We start from the raw sequence: 15,622 nt of genomic DNA on the forward strand, positions 1-15,622 counted from the left end.
AATACGACACTTACATTTTTTTTTTTGGTTTACATCTTCTTGCCTCCTCCAATCTCGCATCAGTTTCTCAGACGCATCGAATTTTGCTGCAGCAGCGCAGTTACCAATTTCTTTCGCTACTTCAACGATATTTAATTTAAAACCAGCTTCATATTTTCTTCTGATCGAACGCTCCATTGTAGATGAGGGATGCTCTTACGATAAAGGTGTATGGTACAAAAAACACAAATCGGTGCAAATGTCACTTCGGAATAGTTCGGGTATTACCGCGTGGTCACGTAGGCACAGTATAGAGAGAAAGAGAGGTTAGGAGCACACTCTGATAACAGCGCATTGCCGCACCCACATAGCGGTGTGCGTTAGCATATCATAATCGCTTGGACCAATAGCGTGAGTTTTCCGCATTCGACTTATATGATCGACATTATAAAATACCAGAAATTATACTGTAAAAGCAAGTCCCGACTTATCCGCGGAAGAACTTAATCCGCAAGTATATACAGTAATTGCAAAGTCCCTCTTTGCCATGAAAATAAACTTAATCCTAAAAGAAAACATTTTCACTGCTGTTGTGAAGAAGGCTACAGGGTGCCCAAGAAAGTCCAGCAAGCGCCAGGAGCGTCACCTAAAGTTAATTCAGCTTGCTCAGGAATGGCAGCAGGCAGGTGTGAGGGAGGCGAATACTTTTGGAAGATGGCCTTGGTGGATGTCAAGAAGGGCAGCAAAGAAACCAAGAAAAACATCAGAGACAAACTGATATTCTGCAAAAGGGACAGGGACTGGACTGTTGAGGACTGCTGGGGTCAAGTCATTTTCTCTGATGAATCCCCTTTCCGATTGTTTGGGGCATCCGGAAAAAAGAAATGGTGAGCGCTACCGTCAGTTTTGTGTCCTACCAACAGTAAAGCATCCTGAGACCATTCATGTGTGGGGTTGCTTCTTAGCCAAGGCAGTGGGCTCGATCACAGTTTTGCCTACGAACACAGCCATGAATAAAGAATGGGACCAAAACATCCTCCGAGAGCAACTTCTCCCAACCATCTAAGAACAGCTTGGTGACCAACATGATGGAGCACCGGGCCATAAGGCAAAAGTGAGAACTGAGTTACCGTAGATACTCGCGTATAAGTCGAAAAATGTATGCCATAAAATTCATTCAAAAAAACAGGGTCGACTTATCCACGGGGCAACACAATTTACCATAGAATTTGGGTAATGGCACAGTGCTTTTATTTAAAACAGTCATTCAAAATCAGTGTTCAGAGTAAACAGTGCAGTGATTCAAAAGAACGCTTCATTAAATAAATAATCCATAAAGCAAACGTGGAGGTTTAAAAATCAATAAAATAGAAAAACAATCCTTTAAAAACCCGGCCTAACACCCAGGTTGCCTGCGAGCGCCGTCTCTCTCTCTCTCTCCTGATTTCTCCAGCCACCTCCATCTTTCTTTCTCTTTCTTGTTTTTTTTTTTTTTTACTCCGTATTTCCTTCCTCTCTAACTGAATCGCGCTTCTCTTTATATGTAGAGAGGACATAGCAGCTGCAGCACATTAGCCACAGGAACAATCACGGATGTGCACTAGGTGAGAAACGCCCACACCGCACATCGACCTGCGGCTCGCTAAGTCGCGAGCGCGGTGATTATTTATTTAAAAACTAAACTGGCCTTTGCTAAGAGATCTGCGGACCCATAACACCACATAAGCCTTTGTTGGAATTTCAAGCATCGGCTGGCTGGTGTACGCGGTTTATGAACAGATATGGGCTGTGCCTTCGTCAGCGAACAAAAATCGCGCAGAAGCTGCCGAAAGATCTAGAAGAAAAGGTCAGTTCCTTTCATAAATGTATTATTAAGTGTAACATAAGCGTTATATAGCGCCTGACCCGACACAGATTGGACACGGGAGACACGTGTAAAAGAAAAAGACTTTTATTCCTCTTCAGCTGGAGGGAACGTCTTCCCCGTACTCCCCCCAGTCCCACAGTACAGTCCCAGTACAGCACAAGCACTCTTCTCTTCCTTGGCACCACCACTCCTCCCTCGCAGCCTTGTCCTCCTGCACCCGACTCTGGCCGATAATGGCTGCTGGCTCCCTTTTATAGGTCACCTGGAAGTGCTCCAGGTGTTTGATCACCAAGATCCGGCGGCACTTCCAGGTGTGACGAATCTGTTGCCCACACAGGCTCAGGAGTCCCAAACACAGCACCCCCTGGCGGTACCTGCTGGATCCAACAGGGCTGCCCCCAACTCCAATTGCCAGGGAGCCCTGTGGGAAACCACGGCACTACACCCGACCAGGGGGGGAGGCCATCTAGCATCCAGGGGGAGGTATTGCACTGTCCAGGGCTGCTCCCCCAGAATACAGTGTACAGGGGCGTCAGGGACGCCAGCCACCTGCCACACAAGCAAAGACAAAGGCATGACTTTGATCTCAGTAACATTGGTAGCATGGATGAAACGCCAATGACATATGCCGGAGAATCGAACTGTAGCAGGTATTGCTGAGAAGACTGTACTTATTAAGACAACGGGCCATGAAAAAACCCAAGTTTTACCCTCAACTTATAAGTGGGTCATAACAAATTTTGTAATTTTCGGCTTAAAAATACACTCGACTTATCTGCGAGATCGACTAATGCACGAGTATCTACGGTACTCGGGGGAACAAAACATTGAAATTTGGGGTCCATGGCCAGGAAACTCCTCAGACCTTTAATCCCACTGAATACTTGTGCTCAATCCTCAAGAGGTGGATGGAGAAGCAAAAACCCACCAATTCTGACAAACTCCAAGCATTGATTATACAAGAATTGGCTGCCATCAGTCAGGATTGGGCCCAGAAGTTGATTGCCAGCATGCCAGGGTGAATTGCAGAGGACTTGAAAAAGAAAGAAAGGCCAACACTGCAAATATGGATTCTTTGCATAAACTCCATGTCATTGTCATTAAAAGCCCTTGAAACTCATGAACTGCTTGTAATTCTACTTCAGTACACCACAGAAACAAACATCTGACAAAAAGATCTAAAAACACTGAAGTAGCAAACTTTGTGAAAACCAACACTTGGGTCATTTAACTGTACATTTAACCAACTTTTACACAAAGCACCTCACACAGAATTGTTTTATATCCGTTTTCATATTTTGACAAATTGAGGTCATGGTCACATTGTAAGCCAGTAGTAGATACTGGACCTCCCAACTTTGCGCTTTTTCATTTCAAAGCTTGCTTTCAACTCTGTTATGTGTGATTGTTCACTCCTCTCGTGAGACCAGGCAGCTCTACCAACCCCTCACGCATATGTGGTCAAGTTTCTACACATTGCTTATTAAGTGTAATCAGCTGAGATGCCGGATGAATAATGACAACTAAAAATAAACATTACATATCACATTGCATTCCCAAGCTTGGTCCTGATGCCCCCTTGTGGTTCCTGGTTTTCAATTTAACCAGTTTTTCACTCAGAAACCATCTAATTTGCTCCTCATTCTAAAAGACGGTAACTCTTTGAAGTTTTTTTCTTGTATGATAGTTTGCAGAATTACTTTTTTTGCCATGAGATGGAGTGGAATCACACATATGATTGGCTCCTGGTTTCTGCCTATCTGTGCCAGAATAAGCATCAGCTTCCTTCAACCCTTCTCTGGGGAAAGGTATTATACAAAATGGATGGACATGTAATCGTGGAAAAAAGGTGTGAAAATGGGTAGATGAGTATCTAGCTACAACACCTTTAATCACATCTGACCTGCTTTGGTCATTTTCTTTTTATCTGAATCACATACGTTCCACTAACCATGGCAGTGTCGGTAGAAACAGACTTGGGTGTACTGGCAAAGCAGGTCCCATTTCAGTACTGCTTTGAAGAACACGTACCACTTGGCCTTCTGCTCTGCCCCTACTGGGTGGGTGTGAGATCCCAAGTTGCATAAATTCACTTAGAAATTTGTTATTTTTTTATTTAGGGTGGCACATGATGGCATTTTTAAGGTGAAGGATAGATAGATAGATAGATAGATAGATAGATAGATAGATAGATAGATAGATAGATAGATAGATAGATAGATAGATAGATAGATAGATAGATAGATAGATAGATAGATAGATAGATAGATAGATAGATAGATAGATAGATAGATACTTTATTAATCCCAAGGGGAAATTCAAAGATTTCACCACAGTGTTCTATTATGGTAACAGTAGATATGATAACTAGAGACTTACGCCCAGGACTACCATGGACAAAAGACATTGTAAAGTGAAGAGGTAGCATATAAAGTGATGTGTAAGAAATAAACACAGATGAAGGAAACAGATTATTACAGGGGTCTGCTGTTAAATCTTGCCATAGTATGGTGTCATGCTGAAAAGTGAAAGCGTTAAATGAATTGTCCAAATGGGTGAGTCCGTGAAAATTAGAGTCAGCTTTTACTTGCTCCATTTCCGGCACTGTCCTGTCCATGGCTGCTGTTTATTCCCAAGGCAACACTGCAGAGCAACAAAGAATGGAGAATATTAGGCCATTAGCCAACCTCCACCTATTTTGTAAGGAATGTTGCATGTTAAGTGCTAACATCTAAATAAGTTGGGAAAAACAAAGGGAAGTTAATATTACTTGCAGTATCTCCCAATGGTTGTACTCCACCAGCACGAGCCTTCTTGACCACTAATTTGCCACCTATGCAGGTATTCCACTCCCGTAAGTTCTCTCTTTGCTGTCTATATTGCATCCACCCCTTCCCACTTACAGTTGTGCTTGAAAGTTTGTGAACCCTTTAGAATTTTCTACTAAATTTCTGCATAAATATGACCTAAAACATCATCAGATTTTCACTCAAGTCCTAAAAGTAGATAAAGAGACACCAGTTAAACAAATGAGACAAAAATATTATACTTGGTCATTTATTTATTGAGGAAAATGATCAAATATTACATATTTGTGAGTGGCAAAAGTACGTGAACCTTTGCTTTCAGTATCTGGTGTGAACCCCCAATAACTGCAACTAAACATTTCCGTAACTTCTGATCATTCCTGCACACGGCTTGGAGGAATTTTAGCCCATTCCTCCTACAGAACAGCTTCAGCTCTGGGATGTTGGTGGGTTTCCTCACATGAACTGCTCACTTCGGGTCCTTCCACAACATTTCGATTGGATTAAGGTCAGGACTTTGACTTGGCCATTCCAAACATTCACTTTATTCTTCTTTAACCATTCTTTGGTAGAACGACTTGTGTGCTTAGGGTCGTTGTCTTGCTGCATGACCCACCTTCTCTTGAGATTCAGTTCATGGACAGATGTCCTGACATTTTCCTTTAGAATTCTCTGATATAATTCAGAATTCATTGTTCGATCAATGAAGGCAAGCCGTCCTGGCCCAGATGCAGCAAAACAGGCCCAAACCCTGATACTACCACCACCATGTTTCACAGATGGGATAAGGTTCTTATGCTGGAATGCAGTGTTTTCCTTTCTCCAAACATAACGCTTTTCATTTAAACCAATAAGTTCTATTTTGGTCTCATCCGTCCACAAAACATTCTTCCAATAGCCTTCTGGTTTGTCCACGTGATCTTTAGCAAACTGCAGACGAGCAGCAATGTTTTTTGGAGAGCAGTGGCTTTCTCCTTGCAACCCTGCCATGCACACCATTGTTGTTCAGTGTTCTCCTGATGGTGGACTCATGAACATGAACATTAGCCAACATGAGAGAGGCCTTTAGTTGCTTAGAAGTTACCCTGGGGTCCTTTGTGACCTCGCTGACTATTACACTCCTTGCTCTTGGAGTGATCTTTGGTGGTTGACCACTCCTGGGGAGGGTAACAATGGTCTTGAATTTCCTCCATTTGTACACAATCTGTCTGACTGTGGATTGGTGGAGTCCAAACTCTTTAGAGATGGTTTTGTAACCTTTTCCAGCCTGATGAGCATCAACAACTCTTTCTGTGAGGTCCTCAGAAATCTCCTTTGTTCGTGCCATGATACACTTCCACAAACATGTGTTGTGAAGAGCAGACTTTGATAGATCCTGTTCTTTAAATAACACAGGGTGCCCACTCACACCTGATTGCCATCCCATTGATTGAAAACACCGGACTCGAATTTCACCTTCAAACTAACTGATCATCCGTGAGGTTCACATACTTTTGCCACTCACAAATATGTAATATTCGATCATTTTCCTTCATAAATAAATGACCAAGTATAATATTTTTGTCTCATTTGTTTAACTGGTTTCTCTTTATCTACTTTTAGGACTTGAGTGAAAATCTGATGATGTTTTAGGTCACATTTATGCAGAAATATAGAAAATTCTAAAGGGTTCACAAACTTTGAAGCACCACTGTACATCTTCCTATGCCTGTGGATAGAAATGAAGACTAATTAGTGATGCTGAATCACCGTGGACTTGCGCCACAAAGCATCTGCTTTCAAAGATTTGCACTATGGTGATCAGCCAGTGGTTAGCCGCGAACCCACAGGATCTGGCTTAGGAGCAAACTCCTGATAGCATGAATGGCGTTAGCCAGCCACGTAGAGATTGTTTCTAGACACAGGCGTGCGCCCTGGTGACATCTGTGTCGGCTCCTTTTGCCGTAGCATCGCCACTGCATTGCTACTTTAATTTCCCTGTTCTTATCCTTACCAGCCTTTGAGGATACGCAGTTCAAAGTTGCAATGCACTTGCACCCTGGACTACGGTCCACTACCTTCTGTCAGTAGATTATATGACTTCTCTCAGGTATGACTGTCACTGTAGCCTTCCTAATGAGAGTGTGCTCAATCCCGCACTCTGATTGACCTAGCTGAGAAAAGAATTTGGTTCTCAGCTCCCGGCGGTTGAAATTGAGCAAATATGAAGGCAGGAAACAAGCTTACTTTTTAACACTTTAAGCGCAAGATACTAGTTAAGTTGTATCTCACTGATAGGTGCAATGTACGATATAACTTAATAAACTATATCAAGTTAAAATCAAATCAAAACTCATTTCCTAGTATACAGCCAATATAGATACAGCCAAACTTTGCTGCAGCATGTCAGTTATCTACCATAGTTCTGCCATCTAGAGGATAGCCATAGACTTTTCTTTTTTGCAGAAAATATTGCTGTACTAGGGGGCTTTGCCCCCTGCTCACTTGCTCGTCCACCCCCTACCCCCCTCCGGGCACACTACACGCCAGCCACTTCGCGTCTCTGCCGCTCTCATTGCTTCGATCATTTAAAAGCCTGTACAGCAGCTGTCCTTTTGTCTCACTGCCTTGTCTCGCAGGATGTTAAGGTGTCTCCGAGAAAATCACGTCTCGTCTCCTTCCAAGCCTTCCAAGATTTTTTTTATAATAGAGAGATATAGACACTCCATAGTAATGTCATCACGAAAAAGCTCTAAAGATACTGATTATTTAAAAACCTAGATTTATTGCAAGATGAACACTTTGATTACAGCGATCGAGATAGTTAGTGATAGTCAATTGGATGATGTGGAGTCTGTAGGCTGTGGCACTAATGCCAATTGCTGCCTCAGTGGCATTTCTTCATCACAAGGCATCCAACTTGTCACGACTGTCAGGGCAGCACAACAGGGACATTTTGCCACCCACGGTACCAACCACCAAATGTGGTGTGTGCAACAAACATAGAGAGCAAAGAAACGTCACATACACTTTTTAGGTGCCATGCTTCGAGAACTCTAAATCACATGGAGACTTTTCATTGTGTTGCTGGTCAAAATAAAGTAATTAACAATTTCTTTACATTTTTGGCAGAGCTACTGTTAATAATACGACTGTTGCTTTCTAATAATGATAATACATAATAATTCATTCTAATGCATTTCTTTACGATCTTTTGCTAATTTTCTGTATCAGTAAATTTGGTACTGTGTCTCTCTGGAAAATCCTTGGGCACCGCTGGTTTGACTTTGTGTTGCTCATGGAGTCCCAAATGAGGCACATGACCTGCATTGTGAGGGAGAGTCAGTTACGGCACTATGGCCATGTGGCGCGATTACCCGAGAGTGATCCAGCTCGTAAGATCCTCATTGTTAGGGACCCGAGTGGCTGGACCATACCAAGGGGTCGCCTATGTAACACCTGGCTGTGGCAGATAGAGGGTCATTTTCGGAGGGTGGGACTGGACCACGTGTCTGCCTGGGAGGTTGCCAACCGGGATTCCTGAGTTTTTTCGTTGTGTAGTGGGTGCGGCAATGCACTGTACCAGTGCATGCTCCACAACTTGACTTGTCTTGACTGGTTGAAGGAACAGCAGTCCAAGCAATGATGCCCAGACCCAGGCCTTTTCTCCACCACTTCTTCCAGCTCCTCTGAGGAGATGCTTAGGTGTTCCTAGACCAACTGGGAGATGTAATCTGTCCAGTGTGTCCGAGGTCTACTCCCATTTGAACATGCCTCTCCTAATCTGATACCCGAACCACATCAACTGGTGCCTTTCAATGTGGAGAAGCAATGGCTCTACATTGAGTTCCTCCTGAAAGTCTATGCACATCACCGTGTTCTGAGAACAAGTGGTCCAACACACAATGTGTTAAGTATTATTCAATCAGATAATGCCATAAACAAATGCAAAATGAGGTGTGCACACCATACAACCTGGTTCTGCTAGATGTTTAGCCTTTCCAGATGGCCTGTTTCTTACTCTCCTTGAAGTGTCAGCAGTAAGTCAGAGCATCCTTGGATTCTCCTCCTGTCTTCTCTGGTCAGCTCTTTTGCTGATCTAGGTGTGATGTAGTCATCCCGTAAGCCGGGTTGGACATTTTTCTGGGAGCTGCCCCAGCCATTCAGACTGTAGCGAACAATGCACTGAAGATGTCAGATTAACAATATACCGCTGAGGTCTGCCACGTCAGTCCTGGAAGGGCCCTAAGTGGTTTGCTTGTTTTTGTTCCAACCCAGTTAACATTTAACATTTTTGTGCGTCATTTTAGTGGTCAAGCTTGTCGACTTTCTCCACCCCTTAATTGCTTATTTCAGTCTTAAACGGCTGCATCTCCTGTTTTTAATGGATCCTTATTAGCAATAAGTTACAAATGACAAAGGAGCCTGCAGTTCTCATCTAAGTTCTCAGTATTATTTGATTTGTAATGTTCACCAGTGGAGCAGAGGGGCAAATCAAGGAGAAATGTTTCGTTGTCCCAGACATTATGGAGGACACTGTAAATCCAGAGAAAATCATAATTCAGTGGATGTAATTGTAATCCAATTGTGCAGTGAAGTGCTGGAACAAAAATACACCACCAACTGCAATCCTGTTTACTTCTTATGACTCGGCTCGCAACCTCTAAAGCTGCCCAATTGTGCTGTACTTCCAGGGCTGCTGGGATTTGCAGTCCATTGAAGGGCTACAGCTTTGGTTGTGGGTTTCCATAATAGCAAAACTCACAAAATTATTTCTACACTGCCATGCAAAAATATCCAATCCCCCTAGAAAGCCATCTTAATTTTCTTCCTGACAAAAGATTTGTGCACATATTTGTCCATTCAGTATTTTTAATGTGAACTCTTGTGATGTAACAATACATTTCCAAAGTTATAATAAACTGTGGGCGGCACGGTGGCGCAGTGGGTAGCGCTGCTGCCTCGCAGTTAGGAGACCTGGATTCGCTTCCCCCCCCCCTTGTGGAGTTTGCATGTTCTCCCCGTGTCTGCGAGGGTTTCCTCCCACAGTCCAAAGACATGCAGGTTGGGTGCACTGATGATTCTAAATTGTCCCTAGTGTGTGCTTGGTGTGCCCTGCGGTGGGCTGGCACCCTGCCCAGGGTTTGTTTCCTGCCTCACACCCTATGTTGGCTGGGATTGGCTCCAGCAGACCCCTGTGACCCTGTGTTAGGTTATAGTGGGTTGGATGAGAGGAGGACGTGACTTGAACAACTCTCACGGCCAAAGTCTCGTCTAACGGGACTTAATATTATCTCTTTGAAAAAGTCTCACCTTGTCTCAGCATTTCCTTTCATAATAGAGAGATATGCAGAGAAAATGGTTTATTTGGACTTTGGAAACATATTGTTAACAGCACAAGAGTTCACGTTAAAAATACTAAATGGAAAATATGTGCACAAATCTTTTGTTAGGCAGAAAATTAAGATGACGTTCAAGGAGATTGAATCCTTTTTTATGCCATTGTATTTAATTATTAATGACAAACCTGCGAATAGGTGGATCTGTGAATTACAAGGGCCAATCTGTATAAAGAGAATAATATAATAAAACTAAGAAACAAAACAGTATTCATTGAGAATACAAACAGAATGGAAACATATTAAATAGCAGAATTTGAAAAGTTGTAATCAACTGTCAATAAACAAAGAAATAGAAAGAAAAACTCAATGAGCCAAAGGTGAAACCCAGGCTGTTCCATAACAGGAGACACAAGGCATTTCTGTCAGTTTCTTTTGTTATTTGGTTTGAGCTCCCAAAGATAGATAGATAGATAGATAGATAGATAGATAGATAGATAGATAGATAGATAGATAGATAAATAGATAGATATGAAAGGCGCTATATAATAGATAGATAGATAGATATGAAAGGCACTATATAATAGATAAATAGATAGATATGAAAGGCGCTATATAATAGATAGATAGATATGAAAGGCACTATATGATAGATAGATAGATAGGAAAGGCACTATATAACAGATAGATAGATAGATACTTTATTAATCCCAAGGGGAAATTCACAAAAATCCATGTCAAGTAGTAAAAAGTGTCCAGGGAGCGATTCCACATAAAAGAAAGTGGTAGAAGTGATCAGTGAAATAGAGAAAAAAAGGTAAAAAGATAAAGTCATACACGGAGCTGCTAGAATGGCAGCCACTCGCGGCGGCGCCGGATATATGTGTACAGCTTTCTGTAATCCCCACACACTCCTAATCGATTTTTTAAAAATAGAATGAGCGACACTTAGCTGTCTCTGTCATGTTCATCCATTTTGTTATGCTGATTTTTCTGAGTACACTTACAGACAGCAGAATTCCTCCATAGTAAGTGTAGCACACATAGATGAGGTTCTACTTGAAACAACCTCCATTCTTCAAGTCCAAGATGATTACATTTAAACCCCAGGAGGAAAGTGACGTGCCGTTTTTTTCTATTATGAGGTGATTGACAGTGGGCCGCTTTTCTCAAGATGGTTGAGATTCACACTAAAGGCAATTCATTCACTTGATAAGAACGACTGTGGACAATGCAATCCCATATGACTGGTTTAACACGCAAAGACTTTTCACGGGATGCGACCCCTGACCCCGTCCTGCGTCCAACTCGATTCTTGAACCTCAAAGCTTTGCACATTTTGCGGTGTGAAGATTTCACTTAGCGTGGGGCCCTAAAAGAGTGTAGCGGAGGATCAGAAGTGCTCTCAGATGAGGCCTCTCTTGGGATATCATGATGCTGACACACCACTTCAGTGAACATTGGAAATGTGGTGAACATGATGATGGTGGTGAAGCTCATTTGAATACCCTTTTGTTAAAAATGTAAAAAAAAAAAAACAACAACAAATAACCCTTTCTTGCGAGTATCCTTAAGAGTTACTCAGACATAATCACATTATTGTCCAATATCAGATGATTATAAATTTAGTGTTGGGGGTAAGCAATGCTATGCAAATGTTTAATGAAATGTATACTTTACTTTAATCTTTCTATTTTCATATCACATATATAAAAAATATGGACAAAAGCTTAAAAAAAAGTTGGGTTACAAGTGTATTTTAATTCATTCCTTCATTTTCCAACTGTCTTCACTTTCTTATAATCTCTATAATAACTTTTAATATTGAATGATATCTTTCCTCAAGTTATATTTTAATGATGGATTTTTGTTATTATTCTTATTAAGTGCATGATAGTGATCTACTAATCACAGAAATAAAAAGAAGACCTCACTTTTCAATGCTATTTTTGAAGGATGGCCGAGTGTCAGTCAGGTCACAGCTTCGTTCTGCTTCTCTAATAAATGTCTCACCCCTTCTCTTTGCTGTGCTGCTGTTGCCATGGCAACTCCCTACAGGATGAGATCATGGTGAGTAGGAAGTCTGCACCGTGTGTGTGAGCGCACAGATGCATGCCTGTGTGTGCTCTGATGTTCACTAATCCCACTCGACTCACTCACGAGCCCCTTCGCAGTTTACTAATTCCCTTTGCCTTCCTAACTCTTGACCCTTTTTCTATTATTACACCATATTCTGTTGATACTTTGGTCATGTCGTCCAATGGAGATGCGTCTTTGAGTTACCATCAGTAGACTCTGAAGAAGTGTGCAGTGCATTTAATCTACCGTGTACATGTTTTATGTGTGATTGTTCATGTTTTCCATATATGCATAGTGATTTCGAGGTGGCAACTGGTAAAAGAAGACTCAATACTATGATTTCAAATTTTAAATCCAGACATACAGGTTTTATTTATTTCAGGTTGTGGTCGACTTTTATCAAAAACAGCTCCTAGAAGTTTATAGAACCTCTTGGATGCCTTAACACTTTGGGAACGGGTGGTTGACTTATGTTGACATCCGCAGGTGAAGGCAGAAGTCGACTAATGTCGACCTCTAGGGGTAGAGGGTGGTAATCATTTGTGCAGGTTGAAAAAACCCACCGTTACATTATAAACCTACAGGGTGGTCCAGATCTGATTATGCAGATTCAGATCGTCTGGATGACTTTGATTTATGCGGGGACGATTCTTCATGTTGTCAGTTCGCACACTTCTCGATGGTCCGGGATTTTTCGGGTGATTTTCTATGTAATAAACTTAATAAGTTCAGAGCGTAATGAAAATTGCATAATTAGATCTGGACCACCCTAGACTCATTTCGCTAGGCAGTTAGCTTTGTTGATTCGACTTTGAAAATCAACATGTGTGCAGAATAGTCAGCTTTTAAAGTCGCATCATTTTCTGGAGAAAGAACGAAGCAAATGCGGAAAGCAAAACAATCTTCTGACGACGGTTTGTTTATTATTGCTAAATCAGGCTGCGGCGTTTTGGACTCCGATTTTGATGCAAATGATATTGAATTCGAAAACAAAAGTGCATCAGATGAATCAGCTGATTGGGTCCCAGATGATTAAGAGTAGCTGATGCACCTACAGCAACATTCGCCTGGGATGACTACCCAGACATAGATCTGTTTGAGGCAAGCTGGCTACTTCTGGGCAACTGCAAGTAGTAGGCATGCCATAGGACTTGGAGGGATTATAGAAAGACATTTCTGTGTAATTATTCCCTGTTTTTAATTTTGAGCTAACAATTCCTTACATAGGGCGGCACGGTGGCACAGTGGGTAGTGCTTCTGCCTCGCAGTTAGGAGACCCGGGTTTGCTTCCCAGGTCCTCCCTGTGTGGAGTTTGCATGGTCTCTCTGTGTCTGCGTGGGTTTCCTCCCACAGTCCAAAGACATGCAGGTTAGGTGGATTGGTGATCCTAAATTGTCCTTGGTGTGTGTGTGTGCCCTGTGGTGGGCTGGCACCCTGCCTAGGGTTTTTTCCTGCCTTGTGTCCTGTGTTGGCTGGGATTTACTCCAGCAGACCCCCGTATTTAGGATTTAGTGGGTTAGATAATGGATGGATGGATATTCCTTACATATCAAATGAATACCAAGTCAAATCCTGAACTGTTAACTAGTAGTGGTTAAGATTAAATTCTTCTTCTGGAATGGATTTTGAGAAAACTATTTTACCAGTGTGCTTAAACATAAGTGAAGAACTTTGCGAACATATTTAAACAAAGCGTGACTACAAAAAAAACAACAGAACTATAAGTTCTTGGCTTTATGTATGAAATTGTGTGCAGTATGTGAGGCAACCCTGTTAAAAGAATTACCCAGCGTGCTGTGTGCTTCAACCTGATTGGACCTATTCAAACAGGAAGAGAGGACAGGAAGAAGCCAGCCATGTCTTGTGCTGTGTTTGCTTGGCAACAGCAGCCTCAGCAAGCAGACAAGTAAGTAAGGCTATACTTTTGTAGGGTCAAGAAAAGTGAACGCTGGCAGTCAAATCTATTGAAGTAGCAGAGTGTTAAGATGGACATCAGGGTTAGTTACATTAATCCTTACATTACTTAATTAAAGCTATTTTATTTTTATTTTTACAGATATTTTATATGTTAGGCCATACTGCCCAGTGCTACTGTTCATAGATAGATAGATAGGAAGGGCACTATATGATAGATAGATAGATAGATATGAAAGGCACTATATAATAGATAGATAGATAGATAGATATGAAAGGCACTATATAAAACAAAACAAAGATACTACATAAACTGATAGATAGATAGATAGATAGATAGATAGATAGATAGATAGATAGGAAGGACACTATATGATAGATAGATAGATAGATAGATAGATACTTTTATTAATCTCCAATGGGAAATTCCCATACTCCAGCAGCAGCGTACTTATAATAGAACAATATTAAATTAAAGAGTGATAACAATGAAGGTATAACGGACAATAACTTTGTATAATGTTAACGTTTACCCCCCCGGGTGGAATTGAAGACTCGCATAGTGTGGGGTCTCCTCAGTCTGTCAGTGGAGCAGGATGGTGACAGCAGTCTGTCGCTGAAGCTGCTCCTCTGTCTGGAGATGATCCTGTTCAGTGGATTCTCCATGATTGACAGGAGTCTGCTCAGCACCCGTCGCTCTGCCACGTATGTCAGACTGCCCAGCTCCGTGCCTACAATAGAGCCTGCCTTCCTCACCAGTTTGTCCAGGCGTGAGGTGTTCCTCTTCTTTATGCTGCCTCCCCAGCACACCAGAAGAGGGCGCTCGCCACAACCATCTGGTAGAACATCTGCAGCATCTTATTACAGATATTGAAGGACGCCAGCCTTCTAAGGGAGTATAGTCGGCTCTGTCCTTTCTTACACAGAGCATCAGTATTGGCAGTCCAGTCCACTTTATCATCCAACTGCACTCGTACATCCTGAAACATTGGCACGTGAATGTTAAAGTCAATTCCTAGGCATTAACATGAGTAACGTAACATTCTCAAGTTCACTTAATCTAGTTTGTCTTGGTCATCGGATGTCAGAGGCCTATCCTGGTAACAGTGAGTACAAGAAAGGTAACATGTTAATGTGCATAAAGGGATCCTACTCCATTGGGCCCTTGAGCAAGGCCCTTAACCTGAAAGTTACTCCAGGGGTACTGTACAATGGCTGACCCCCAATGTTTGTTTCTTCCTCAGGGATTAACAAAGCATGTCTGTGTACTCAAACCCACGTAATCCAATCAAGAATTGAGGGAACCCAAGACTATTTTGGAAGCACAGGGTGGAAGGCAGTAACTAACCCTGAACAGAGGTTCATTTTCTTCACAGGATCCACTCTCACACACATCTACAATCGCACTCACGAATGGTCCATTTGGAATAACCAAACATGCACGTTGTTTGGGAGGTGTGAGGAAAAAACTTGAAGATAGGAAGGCATATGTAAACTCCACAGAGACTGCTGGATTTGAACCCAACAACACTGGAAATGTAAAGCAGCAGTGGCAACTGCTATGCCACTATGCTGGCTCTTTTAGCATACATTTGAACAACAAAATGAAATCCTCAAATGTTACCAAATATGTGAACGTTGTAATTCAATAAGATCAT

The 15,622-nt window shown here is 42.0% G+C and overlaps 1 protein-coding gene across 8 annotated transcripts in view; it reads left to right on the forward strand.

Moving 5' to 3' along the window:
* Positions 1-15,622, forward strand: part of dnm1a (dynamin 1a) — a 471,312-nt gene that overhangs the window by 223,246 nt on the left and 232,444 nt on the right. For 6 of the 8 annotated variants that reach the window (XM_039762667.1, XM_039762673.1, XM_039762671.1 and 3 more), the window contains exon 14: positions 12,030-12,041. The exons of the other annotated variants lie outside the window; for them this stretch is intronic. In XM_039762667.1, the coding sequence (XP_039618601.1) occupies positions 12,030-12,041 (12 nt within the window). The remainder of the gene's footprint in view (positions 1-12,029; positions 12,042-15,622) is intronic. 8 annotated transcript variants of the gene reach the window in all.

The sequence above is a fragment of the Polypterus senegalus genome, chromosome 9 (assembly GCF_016835505.1).
Source record: "Polypterus senegalus isolate Bchr_013 chromosome 9, ASM1683550v1, whole genome shotgun sequence".
NCBI classification, from domain to species: Eukaryota; Metazoa; Chordata; class Cladistia; order Polypteriformes; family Polypteridae; genus Polypterus; species Polypterus senegalus.